The sequence below is a fragment of the Paroedura picta genome, chromosome 2 (assembly GCF_049243985.1).
Source record: "Paroedura picta isolate Pp20150507F chromosome 2, Ppicta_v3.0, whole genome shotgun sequence".
Lineage (NCBI taxonomy): Eukaryota > Metazoa > Chordata > Lepidosauria > Squamata > Gekkonidae > Paroedura > Paroedura picta.
The window spans coordinates 99,072,554-99,085,146 of record NC_135370.1 but is presented as its reverse complement, the minus strand read 5'-3'; the positions used below and the strand labels follow the sequence as shown (position 1 = coordinate 99,085,146).

The 12,593-nt window shown below is 36.9% G+C and overlaps 1 protein-coding gene across 9 annotated transcripts in view; it reads right to left on the bottom strand.

Moving 5' to 3' along the window:
- Positions 1 to 3,477: 3,477 nt before the first annotated feature.
- Positions 3,478 to 12,593, bottom strand: part of TEAD1 (TEA domain transcription factor 1) — a 253,177-nt gene continuing 244,061 nt past the window's right edge. For all 9 annotated transcript variants that reach the window (XM_077321838.1, XM_077321839.1, XM_077321831.1 and 6 more), the window contains one exon: positions 3,478 to 10,810. In XM_077321838.1, coding sequence (XP_077177953.1) covers positions 10,697 to 10,810 — 114 coding nt within the window. In that variant the 3' untranslated portion in view covers positions 3,478 to 10,696. The remainder of the gene's footprint in view (positions 10,811 to 12,593) is intronic.

Below are 12,593 nucleotides of genomic sequence, written 5' to 3'. Positions count from 1 at the left end.
ACCCAGTCTTTGAGCCACAGATTACTACTTGATTCTACCTTTATGGGAAAATGCCATTTTCCCTTCTGGTATTTCTTTAAATGATTCAATGCTATAGATTGAATCCTGATTAAATTTACTTTTACTGGAAAGCATTTCCATCAGTGAAATGTAATGTCCCTGCCTACTGCTGTCTTCTTGTAAATTAAAACATTTAACCCTCTCTCTCCTTCCCCCCAATTATTTAATAATATTCAATACATGAGACTACACAACATTTAATACAATATCCATGAGGTAAGATTTTATAGCCTAAACAAAACACTGTATATTTTTGTCTAATTCTTCAGATTTATTTCTATTCCAATTAAGTTGTGCATATCTGTCTATATCCTAGAACAGGAACTCAAAAGTTGTCCTGTAAAACAATATTAAAATTATAATTAATATATTTATTAAAGTACACCAATGTAATATTAAAAACAAAATAAAACATATACAGATCTAACTGCACATGAACAGACCAAATCTGTTTCAACCTTCATGGGTCTTCCTCAGTGGTTAATATCTTAAAACCACCCGCAGTGCCGCGGGCGCTGCGGACTAAATAATTCGGTAAGGGCAGAGTAGGAGGAGTTAGGGCTGGCTCAGTCCGTGATGAGGAAGGGTGCCGATTGGCCCCTTCCTCCGGACTGGCAATCGGTGGGGCCAATTGGCAGGCGCCCTCCGATTGCTCGCCCACTGCCCACGGAGCCCCCGGCAGCCACGCTGCACCCGACTGCCGGGGGCTCCCTGGCCTAGCGCCCGCTGTATTTTTAGTACAGCGGGCTTGATTACTAGTTATTATATAATTCACTCCTATCTAAAACCAATTCTGAAGTTTAGTTGGGTGGCCAAGGGAAATTCTGGAAAAAATGAATGTAAAAAACATTAGAATGAGCAAATATTTTAAAAAGGAAAGTCTAATATATTTTGTATGTTTGTTGTTCAAAAACATGTGGTGACTTACTGTTTGGTATAGTCCCAACAAATACTTCTATAGTGTTGCTTTTTGGAGCCCACCTTCTAAGATATACAAGATATATATGTCTAGGATCACCACTCTGTAAAGATAATGGAAGTATAAGACTACTATTCAAAATTTAAAGGTAAAAAAATGCCCATATTTCAAACAGGATATCTCCATACATGCCTCAGCTATTGTTTTACACTGCATAGAGACTGTATCTCATGTGTGTCAGGAAAAAAAAAAACTTGGGGATTGCAGTGGGGAGGAGACTTTTTATGCCAACCTCTAAGGCTGATGCAATCCAGCTGTTATTGCATCGGCAATTTTCTGTGAACTAGCCTTGAAGTCCAGCAAATTCTTCAGATTTATTCCTATTCAAAAACGTAATTAAGTTGTACATATCTGACTATATCCCAGAACATCCTATCCTCAGATATTTCCCCATCAACATAGTATACCATACTTTCCTTAGCCATTTTCTTAATATCTGGTGCTTTCTCCATGCCGCAGCTATTAACATTCTGGCCGTGGTGAATACGTTTTGTATCAAACGTATCTTATTAACAGATATCCCTCTGGGCATAATGTTCAAAAGAGCTACACTACATGCAGAATTTCTCACTAACGTCTTTTAAAGAACGGCACTGCAACCACATATGAATGAGTGAGCCCATATGTCTTTTACATCTCCAGCACAAATTTGAAATGGAAGACACTGTCACTGTCAGTTCCCTTGTGGTTCAAGGTAGCTTAGCTCACTAACCTGCCTGCAATGCTATTCTTGGGGATGGGTGATCTTTTCTGGAAACTCAGTGTATTGCGATCTGGGGGCAGGGGGAGATGATCCATGATTCTGTTAAGAGAACCCGAATTTGGAACTAATACTCTGTCTTACATTATTAACACCCAGAAGCTACACCACTCCTAAATTATAATCCCATAATTTCTTGGTAATATCCGTGTTGTGGTCTAAGGACACAAGCTGCACTTTATGTGAGAAGGCCAGGATCCATATTCCATAACAATTGCTGTGGATAGTCTAGTCTTAGATGCTAATAAAGCTAATCTTAATTCTGACAGCAACTGGCCAGTAAGGAGAGTTGGTTTTTATACATCGCTTTTCTCTACCATAAGGAGTCTTCAAAATACACCCAATTTGCTTTCTGTAAACAAGAAAGCACCAAAGAAAATTAACAGAAATATATTAATTTTGGAATTGGGATAGTTTTTTTCATCCTAGTCCAAAGAACATATTGAAGAATATGTTAAGACAACTCTAGCACTGGGAACAATTTTTAATGCACTAGCAAGATACAGCCCTTTCTGACAACCTAAAGAATACTTACCTCACCACAGAGATATATATTTATGCAGTAGGAAGAACAGCCCAAGTATCAACAAATGTTAAGATGTTAATTTTAGATGTTTTTCAATGTTTCCCTTTAAAATTCATGGATGTTAGTTGTCTAATATCTTATGTCTCAATCCAGTTCTTGTTCTAAATTTTTAAAGTATGGTGTGAGGGGGGAAAGTACTGGTACACAAAAGGGGAAAAGAGAATCTATGCAAAAGGAACATTATGCCACAAGTATGTTTTCAAGCTCTGGATGTTTTAGTACTGGGAAACACTATGATTTATGCAACTACAAAGTAGCTTTGTGAGACATTTTTCACCCCAACTACATTACATGTATGGGGTTGTTTTTACAACTTTATTTGAGGACTGCATACGCAAATGAGACCATTGTGATTTTTTTTTTAAAGGAATAAAGTTGCAGTTTTAACATCTGTGAAAAATCCTTAGGCAGTTTTGTTGCATTATTTATGTGTTATCTATTTATTTACTTCATTTAGGGTCTGCTCTTCTTACAGAGTGGATTGAAAGTGGATCACACAATTAAAAATAATACAGTAAGCAGCACAAGACATATATCCAAACAAAGAAAATTACAAAAAATAGAATACGCACAATACTACAAAACTGGATCACAAAATTAGGAAATGTTACAACAGTACTATATATTTAAAGACTAAAGCAATGGAAACATTTCACAGACATGAGCCATTACCCTATTTCCTTTATTTTAAAAGGCAATGTTGATTTATACATTCTGCCAAGTGATAAAGAGGATGTGGGCCTTCTTGATATTGCTTTATTGCACATTTAAAAATATAATCTGCTTTAAAACTCAGCAATAAAGGTGAACTATAAATTAAGAAAAATAAAACATTGTATAATAGGATATATACATAGATATAGCTTCCTTCAAGGAAGACGATTAATTTGGAGGTCATCCCATTCTGGCAGAATATGAGTTTTTCCCACCAGGTGTTGATTTGCTGAGCTACCTAGAATGTAGTTGTGTGCAAGTGTCACAAACACCTCTGATATAGTGCCCGTGACAACAGTGATGACACAACCCTCTCCCTCCTGGCCTGGATTTCTACATCAGGCTGTAGAGTCTAAGAACTGACACTTTTCATACCAATTAAAACAAAAGCAACAATGACTTTATTTTCTTTATTTTCAATCGATACTGTATGAATACAAAGTTTCTAGAAAGCTACAAAAATCTACCACTTTATCAAGAAGGCATCAAAATGTGTCACTTTGCAAAGACATGGAACACCTGCAGTAACCGACACAAAAATAGCATTTTTAGAGTGATGAAATAATTGCACTTAACTGTCATGGATATTAAAATTATCACACATATGTACCGCCAAAGCTAGAATACATTTTTTACAAAGCACTTTTATAAAAAAATTCTCTGCACACAAACCCTATAATTTTCATATTACTATCATACTAAAGATAAATTCACTTTAAAGCCAACACTTAAAACGTTTTTAAAACAAAAAGGTACCAGTACCTACACACAGACAACAACAAATACAAGAATACTGTACTGCCAAGGTTTGATTGAAACTTGAAAACTTCAAAATATGTTAAGACAAGATTGAAAGGTGTCATTTTTTTTAATAAAAAAGAGCTTTCCCTCTGAATCTAAACAAGGTACTTTGTCATTGAAAGGCGGAGTCTACTTAAAAAATAACCAGCAGCAGTACAATATTAAAGTAACCACTGACCATATATGAATATGCTTAAGTCACAAACCCAGTTTATACACATTACACAAATAAACAAGGTGAGAATTCCATTAAGTCATTTACAAATGTGAACAAATGCACATGGCAAATAAAAAAAAAAGATCTAGAAGGAAACCTTTTTTTCTTACACAAAATGTATGGATATTAAAGAATTAAAGGCTATTCAGGTTTTAAAAACTGTTATAAAACTCTTTTGTCTTTTTCAGGCACATATTGTATTTTTTTTCTGCAGTCAAGAGCCTGAAAGCAAAGGCCCATTACATTACAAATAATAAAATTAAAAATGCAAAAAACAAAAAGAAAACTGTTTTGTATGGAGGTAACAAGGGCCTATCCTTTCTGTGAACTGAGTGCATTTCAAGGGTAACAAATAGTGGAACTGGTGTTTTAAAAAACCTCACAGTTCAACTTGCTAAATAAGGGATCAAAACTTCCACATTTATTTTATACTCTGAACTGCCCCATCTATCTTTTTAGGGGTGTGGCTGGGAGAGAAATAGGAAAGAAATTATAGAGTTAACCCGAGGACCAACTACGGTCTGAAATGAGGATCCATTGATGCATTATTTACAGCTCATAGGTGCTGCCTTGAAACCTTTCCATGGTCTAGACATCAACAAAGCAGGGAATAACAATTACCTTTACCACATATCTTGGTCCAAAATCACACAGTGCATTTGTGGCTGCTAAGGGCATGCAGCTGTGGTGTTTAGAACACTGCATGTGGCAGAAGCACCCAATGTTATCCCTGCTGAGGAGTGCTCTTCAGTGGCAGCCAATCTGAGCAAAGTGTATATCAGTCCCTATATGTTGTATGACTTCCACCACTGATGTGAACACACTGGTCAGTAGGTGAGTAATCCTAAACTGTCAACAACACAAGATTAATTCAGAAATCATGCCAAACCTTAATAAGCATTTAGAACCACAAAACCTGTTTGTGTTTCCAACAAAACAGCAGGCAAACTATGATCCTAACTATGGTCTACTGATCCAGACATAATGCCAAACCATAGTTAAGACAAAATTTTGACTAGCACAAATGATGGTTTATAAACCCACCTCAAACAATGGCTACGGTTTTATCTGCAGATTATAAACCATGGTTTATCAATTTAGACCAGGTCAAATGATAGGCAAGCTTCCCTAGCTTGGCATGCTGTCTGAATGCTGTCACAGAAGAACAATGAAGTCCTTAGTGTTAGACTAGGGCAGAGAACTTTATCAGCTGTAATCTGATTTTCATATCTCAGCTGATTCCATTCTGTGTAATAATTCACTTTTAATCACGAAGTGGACCAAAACTGGGAGCTTGAGATCAGTGGAGTTGCCAAACCAAATAGGCTCAAAAGTTGATAGAAAGTAGGAACATAGGTATTGACATAATGAACCATTCAATGTAGTGGTACAGTACCTAAATAAATCATTCTAGAATTCAAGTAAGTACAGAAATTACATTTGTAAAGTTAGCTGTTTTAACTGCCACAAATGGTACCATTACTTCTTTTTCAATTTTGTATGTAAGACAATAAATAAAATTATTTCTTTGCAATAAAATATATTTCAGCCACTTGCCTACCTTTATTTGTCTCAGAGGATGGTTGTAAATATATACTGTATTTTTGAGGCCAAGCAAACCTTAATAGATTAGGTATGAGAAAAACTAGATATATTTGGATCTTGGAATAATAAAATCAATCTGTATACATGTTTTAAGAAACATGGATGGGGTATAATCATGAAGCATTTTGTGCCACACACTAATTATAAATAAAATTATTTAATGTGTCTATTCAACCAAAGTGTATTCACAGCTAAAAATCGCTCTGCCAGCTTTTGGTTTTAATGCTGTTTTCATTTTTTTAAATTGTTGTCTCTCTGAAACATTAAAAAATGGTAAAGCCAAATTCACAAGCAGTGTTAAAATGGCACAAAATACCTAAAAAAAAATTTTCCGCAGAACGACATGGGAGTTCTGGATAGTGCCATCAAAGGTCCCCCACCCCTTCAAATGGCAATTTATTATTCAGTCCCAACAATTTGGTGTGATAAAGCACATTTCAGGTGGCTTTGTTCTGCACTTTCATTTTCAATTTTAGGCATCTAACTGCTCAACTTTGTAAACAAAATAAGTGCAAATTTAGAATAAAGAAGAAAATTGTCTTCACAGATTCAAAGCAACTATGATGGTAATGTCACATTTGTCCATTGTCTGAACTTCTGCCACTTACATTGCTCAGATGCAAGACTGGATGGAAAGACATGGCAAAGGTAAAATACTGACTGCTTTTCCTGTCATAAACATAGCAACTGCCAGTCAGCAATGCTGCTGAAATGACAACAAACCGCTGAACAATGTGTAGAATAGTTTTCCAGCATTATGCATTATTTTGATTTGATTTGCAAAAAGCACGCAACTATAAACAGGCACTCTTTTGAGAATGGAGGCCTGTTAGTTTTGACTGTTTCCAATAAACCAAAGGCATTATGGTGATCTCTAAATATTTTTGGTCTCTACAAATTGTCATTATTATGGCAGCACTTTTCTAAGCTGGAATTTGAAAACCAAAGGCACTTGCATGCAAGAGTGCAGAGAGTCACAAAGGTTTAAGTATTTGGTCATGAGAATTTAAGAAGGCAGCATAATTCGGACAATTCACTTTTTGCAGAAAATTCTAGTGATATAACATTTCCTTTTGGTATAGATATTCCACCTATGTAGAAAAGGGAGTGGGGTGGGTAGTTATGTGATTTCTCTTATTGGTGTCTTAGATCAAGTAGTCAAAAAAGGATTTTCTCTAGAAGGTGGTCTGATTGGTTTGTTTGTTTTAAGGAAAACCAATTAATAGACTACATAAGATTGACATGAGAGGCTAAAATGTACTTCTAATATAGCACTAAGGCACTGCATATTGTAATGCTTTGGCAGCTCGGAATTAAGAAGTTCCTACTACAGATTAACAATAACAAGAGAGATGCTTCCAGCTTACAAAAGAGCTCACAGTTTATAGGCAGCCTTTTGGACTACACAATTCACACTGAACATCTGACGGACTTAAGGCTTTCCAGAATAAACATGCAACAGGGGAGGGGAGGGGTGTTGAATCATTTACATCCACATAGACAAGGCAAATATTTCCCCATATGTCACAAAAGTGAACAGCAAGAAATGTTGTGACTCTTCATACCATAGTTATCGCACACATCATGTCCCAAACTGTATTAAAAACAAAAAGTGTACCCAGATTTGCAAACTGACTGCTATTTAATACACCTCAAGGAATTGGCTTGGGGTGTATTAATTATTCTAGAATGTCGATTTTTAAATAAAAAATCCACCAAAATCAACAGTCTCATAAAAGATAACATTTTTAAAAGAGCAGTTTTCTACTTTTAACACCAAGTGCTTCAAATAAAGGGTTACTTTAAAACAGGAAAGATGCAGTGCTTTTGTTGAACTCGTCATTTAGTGTCAAAGTGATGAAGAGACCCAGCCACAAACATCTAGTTTTGCAGTTTATGGAGTTAAACTGACTGAGAGGTTCATCTGTCTTAATATCTGTAAGTCAAAAGATGTTCAACCCTCCAAAGGGCTGCAAGATTCAGCTGGCTAAATTTGGTGTCCATAATTTGGTGCCCTTCCCAGCTAGGGTGTGGGCCAGGCTGAAGTCTGGAGATTTATGGTGGGGGGTGGGATCACTTGGGCACGAAATTGGGGTCATTGTGGGTAGACAGGTAGTTGTGAGTTCCTGCATTGTGCAGGGGGTTGGACAAGATGACCCTGTAGGTCCCTTCCAACTCTATGATTCTACGATCCTCTGACTCAAAGAAACACTTTCAGGTGTTACCAGCCTGCATGCAATCTGCCACATTGTGTAGTGTTCTACAAGCCCTGTTTTAACCATCAACATTATGGAAATCTTGAGGCTATATGAAGCCAGGTAAGATTTTTATGTCCATAGCATTGTCTTCAGTCTTAACGATCAATATTTTCAACAGTGCAAAAGATTATCAGGATTTTATGAAAAAGTATATGAAGCAACAGCCTGCCTATTTTATGATACACAATAACAACTAATCTAAGTTGCACAGGAAAAATGTTTTCAAGTATGTGCATAGTTATAGGGGCATTAAGTGTATGTGTGTGTGTGTGTGTGTCTGTATTTACTAGTTTATAACTTAACCCTAATATTTTCTAGATTATATAACTTTTGGTATTTGAGGAAGGAATGCTAGACTCCAACGCTCCATTGTACAGGCCTGGAAAAATTGTTTTAGCTAGAAGTGACCTATGAAGAAGTCTTATATGGTTGTCACTTTTTGAATACACAGAAACCATGACCAATTCAGTTTACACAAATGGAGAAACAAGACATGTTTGATTCTTATGCTTAATATTGTGATACACCAATACTTCAAAACCAGTGAATTAAGTGTTATACTTATGGTAAAATAATATTGTGCTCTTAAAAATGGCACATACAGATGTGTGTAGTGAACAAAAAGGAAAACAAAGGTACTGTAGGCAGGGATGTACTACATTAGTTTGTAGGTACTACTCACAACTTACTATTTGCTAGGAATTGATTAAATAACTTTCCAGCCTTTATTATTAATAGTAAAGAATATGTATTTATGAAAAAGGCCTTAAAAATGGAACCCGACCCTATACAGAAGTGTATACCTACAAATACCCCCTCATTAAGAGCATCAAATGTCTTCTGAGCAGTGAGAAGAGTGGCATATTCTGAGAAATCTGAAACAGGTATTGTTTCATAATGCAATGTACAATCTGATGCTCCATGGTTTGAAACTGTATGGCATACACATGAACAGGGCCAATACACAGAAAGGGCTTTGGACTAGGCAATCCACATAGGCAAGGGGTATATACACATACAAGCTGTATGCATCAACTCCTTCATGATTGGAAACACTACTTTTCAAATATTCCTGGATATGGTTATAGAACCTATGGGCACATAGACACACAGGAAGAAATGAATCCAGTGCATTTTATTGTTTCTGATCCCTCACAATGTGCATTGGCCCTGTCCACATGTAAGTCATTTAGAAGAGATCTCATAGCAGTGGGGCTAACTAATCTGACAGACATGCAAAAACTGTGAGGCCCCCCAAGATAGGCAGTCTACTTCCCATGTACTGGCACGGATCCAACTGAGGATTTCCATGGGTGGAAGAGAAGGGCAAATTTAGCAAATTCCACTGATTCCCCTGGAGTGTCACTGGCATGTATTTTTCAGCTTAAACAGTGTCATACATGTGCATGGGTATTCTGGGTGCAAGAGAAAGAATCATGATCTGCAGATGGAAGTTCCTTCTGTCTGCAGAAATCAAAGCTGTTATGGCTGGCTAAGTTTTTGGCAACTACTATGTTTTTGGATTTCCAGGTAGGCAGCTAAAACAGAATCAAGGTTTAGATAGGCCATGATACACTACTGGTGGAGTGTGCTCAGCTTGGCAGATCATACGATTTACAAGTTTCCTGAAAGACAGCCATTGTGTCTTTTTGCCTGCCAGTTTCTATGGTTTTTCTAGCACTCCAAAGACATTAAAAACAGATGAACCTTCTGCTTGCTTACCTATTCTCTTCTTGACCACAGTCATTTTGTAGTTGACAACATAATAGTAATACAGCAGTCATTTAATTTTTATCTCCCTTACATTTGCTAATCACTAATTTTGGTGTTGCAACTGATTCATGATGAAAAAACAAAACAAAACACCCCCCCCCCAAATTCTCTTATAAAATATAACCACACACACAAGATTACATACACCATAAATCTAATTTTTCAGAATTTATCTAGTTATTGCAAAACGAGCCATCTTTTTAATTAAATAATCAAATGTCCTTATTAGTACAATACTTTATATTTTTTAAATACACTAGATACGATTAGTAAAGGGAGAAAATCTCGCTTTGCAATACCTGCTTGAAACGTTCAATGGATTAGAAGGTTAGCTTTAATACAGGGAAGGAAAAAAAATACATTTTTGTCTATGTTTAGGACCTGTCTGCCTCCATCAGGCATTTCTTAAGGCTATGTTTTGTCTTTTGGCTTCAAACAGAAATAGAGTTATAAAATAATTTAGTGAATTACATTCGTCTGTAACATCCACAGTAATCAGTTATGAAGATAATTCTAAAAAAACCCATCTGTGTTCTAATTTACACATAGTTAAAATTCATTTCAGTTTCATTTTATCTTAAAAAAACATGTTTTAATTTCATAAATTCTTATATTTGCTGTTAAAGTTTTCCCATGGCAAATGCTCTGTCTTATATTTTTCTAACACAACAACAAAAAATTAAAACTTTCACAAAGGCCTTGAAATCCTTAAATATAGTCTCCCCAAAGAAGTGTAAATTTTATAAATTTGAAGAACACTTTGTTTTAAAAAGAATTTGTACAACTGTACCAGAATTTCACAGCTACAATGTATGAACACACTCAAATGAGGTTTAGAAAAATGTAGGGGAAAGCTCAGCCAGGGGAATGGCTACTTCGCGTTGAGGTTGAGAGTCTGTGTTTTGATAAGGAGCTATAATGAAATGTGTCTATAAATAACTGCTCAGTCCTTTACGAGCCTGTAGATGTGATGCTGTGCGCCGTGTTCGCTGTTTGAAACTTCAAATACACACGCCATGCAAAGTAGGGTTTCTTGAGTGTCCCTGTTCGTTACAACCTGGATTGGATTAAGGGGGATGGGAGAGAAGTTGGTATGTTAGAAAATTGTCAGATGCTTCTATATTCACACACACAAAAATCAAACAATATGGTGGTTTTAATATTACAAAATATCTCACTCTCACACACTTCATGCCTATCTAATGCTGACATCTGACCTAAACAAAAAAGAGAGAAATTACAAGTATTCTGAGTCTATGAGAGGTGGACAATTATATACAGAATCTTTCTACCCCCCCCCAACCATCTTTCTGTCCTGCAGTAATGCCGATTGGCCTTATGAAAACAGGGGCAAACAGGCAGCTACTAAAAAGATCTGCTGCTGTTTTGCTTGGACAAACCTGTGGAGGACTGTCTTTTCATGGAGGAAAAGTTGCAGGTATGGATCAGAAGATATCAGGGGAGAAATGAAGAAAAGCAGTCTCAGAAAGGGAGAACAAGTTGCCAGGCTGAATCTTATCAGGGTCAATTATTCTTTGCATGTTAGGACCAAAACCAGGTCTGATGCTAGGAACCCCTAGGCTTGAAACTAACTTTTGTTGCCAAAAACCAACCTATGTTGCCAAAAGCCAAGGTGAGGCACCCAAATCTGAATTCATGGCTATGAATCTGGGGAAGGGATTAAGCTGCATAATTTCTCATAGTAGACCCCCCCCCCCCATCTCAACAAGTATTGTCACAGCTTTTTTCACATCCTGGAACTTAATGCAACATGGAAGAGGCATTTTCTGTTAGAGAAACAGCATGCATATGGGCAGTGAGTACCCCCCTTTCTGCTGCTATAGTCCACTCTCATGTGCCTCCATCTGGCAACTCAACCAGCATTCCAACTTAGTCAACTTCAATCAGGCCATTGAAAAGATTGCTTCCCTCTAGCTTTGTAAATTCCATAGTAAGTGGAGTCACAATATCAAATATTGAACTGTGCTAACATCACCAAAATGATGAATGCCCACTGAGATCTTGCAAAAGCTCTCAAGATCCTCATGGACACTGCTTAGCAACTTAGGCAGTAGAACCAAAGCGTAGCCAACTCCTGTCTGACTGCAACTGGGAAGAAAGCAGCAGCAGCAGATATGGGGGGAGGGGGGTGGAGGAATGAAAAAAAATGGGACTGGTGCAAAGAAGCTGTTAAGACAGAACGATTGAAGACAGGAAGAAAAAGCTTCTAACAGAAAAGGAGATGCACGAAGGGTGAGTCTCCATCTTGCTATTTATTAGTTGCTATACAAGTATCCAATTCTTTTTTCCTTTGCTCGCACTGAAGTTCTGGAATCTAGAACCAATGAAGAGAAGGGGAACTAGGAGGCAGAAAAATAATCAAGTTGGATGCATCTAAGCTTCTATCTTTAAGACCTAATTTGCACACAAATTCTGTTGTTTGGTTGCTTCCACAAAACCATGTTACCTGTGGTTAGCTCCCAAACTAAATCAGCAGTATCTAAGGATGTACTGCATGGCTGCTTGATTACACAAGTACTCCCTATGATACTAAACAGTATGAACGGAGGGGCAAGGATCCAAAGAAAAGGTTCTCAGAACTGCTACCTTTGAAGTAATGTGCTGCTTAACATAAGGTGTTTATTATTTATTTAATTCATTTTTAGTCAGCTTCTTCCCCAATGGGAACCAAAAGTAGCTTACATCACTCTCCTCTTCTCTATTTTATCTTCCCTACTATTTTGTGCGGTAGATTAGTCTGAAAAAAGGTGACTGGCCCAAGGTCACCCAGTGAGCTTTCATAGCACAAGTGGGGATTCAAACCTGGCTCTCCCATATAC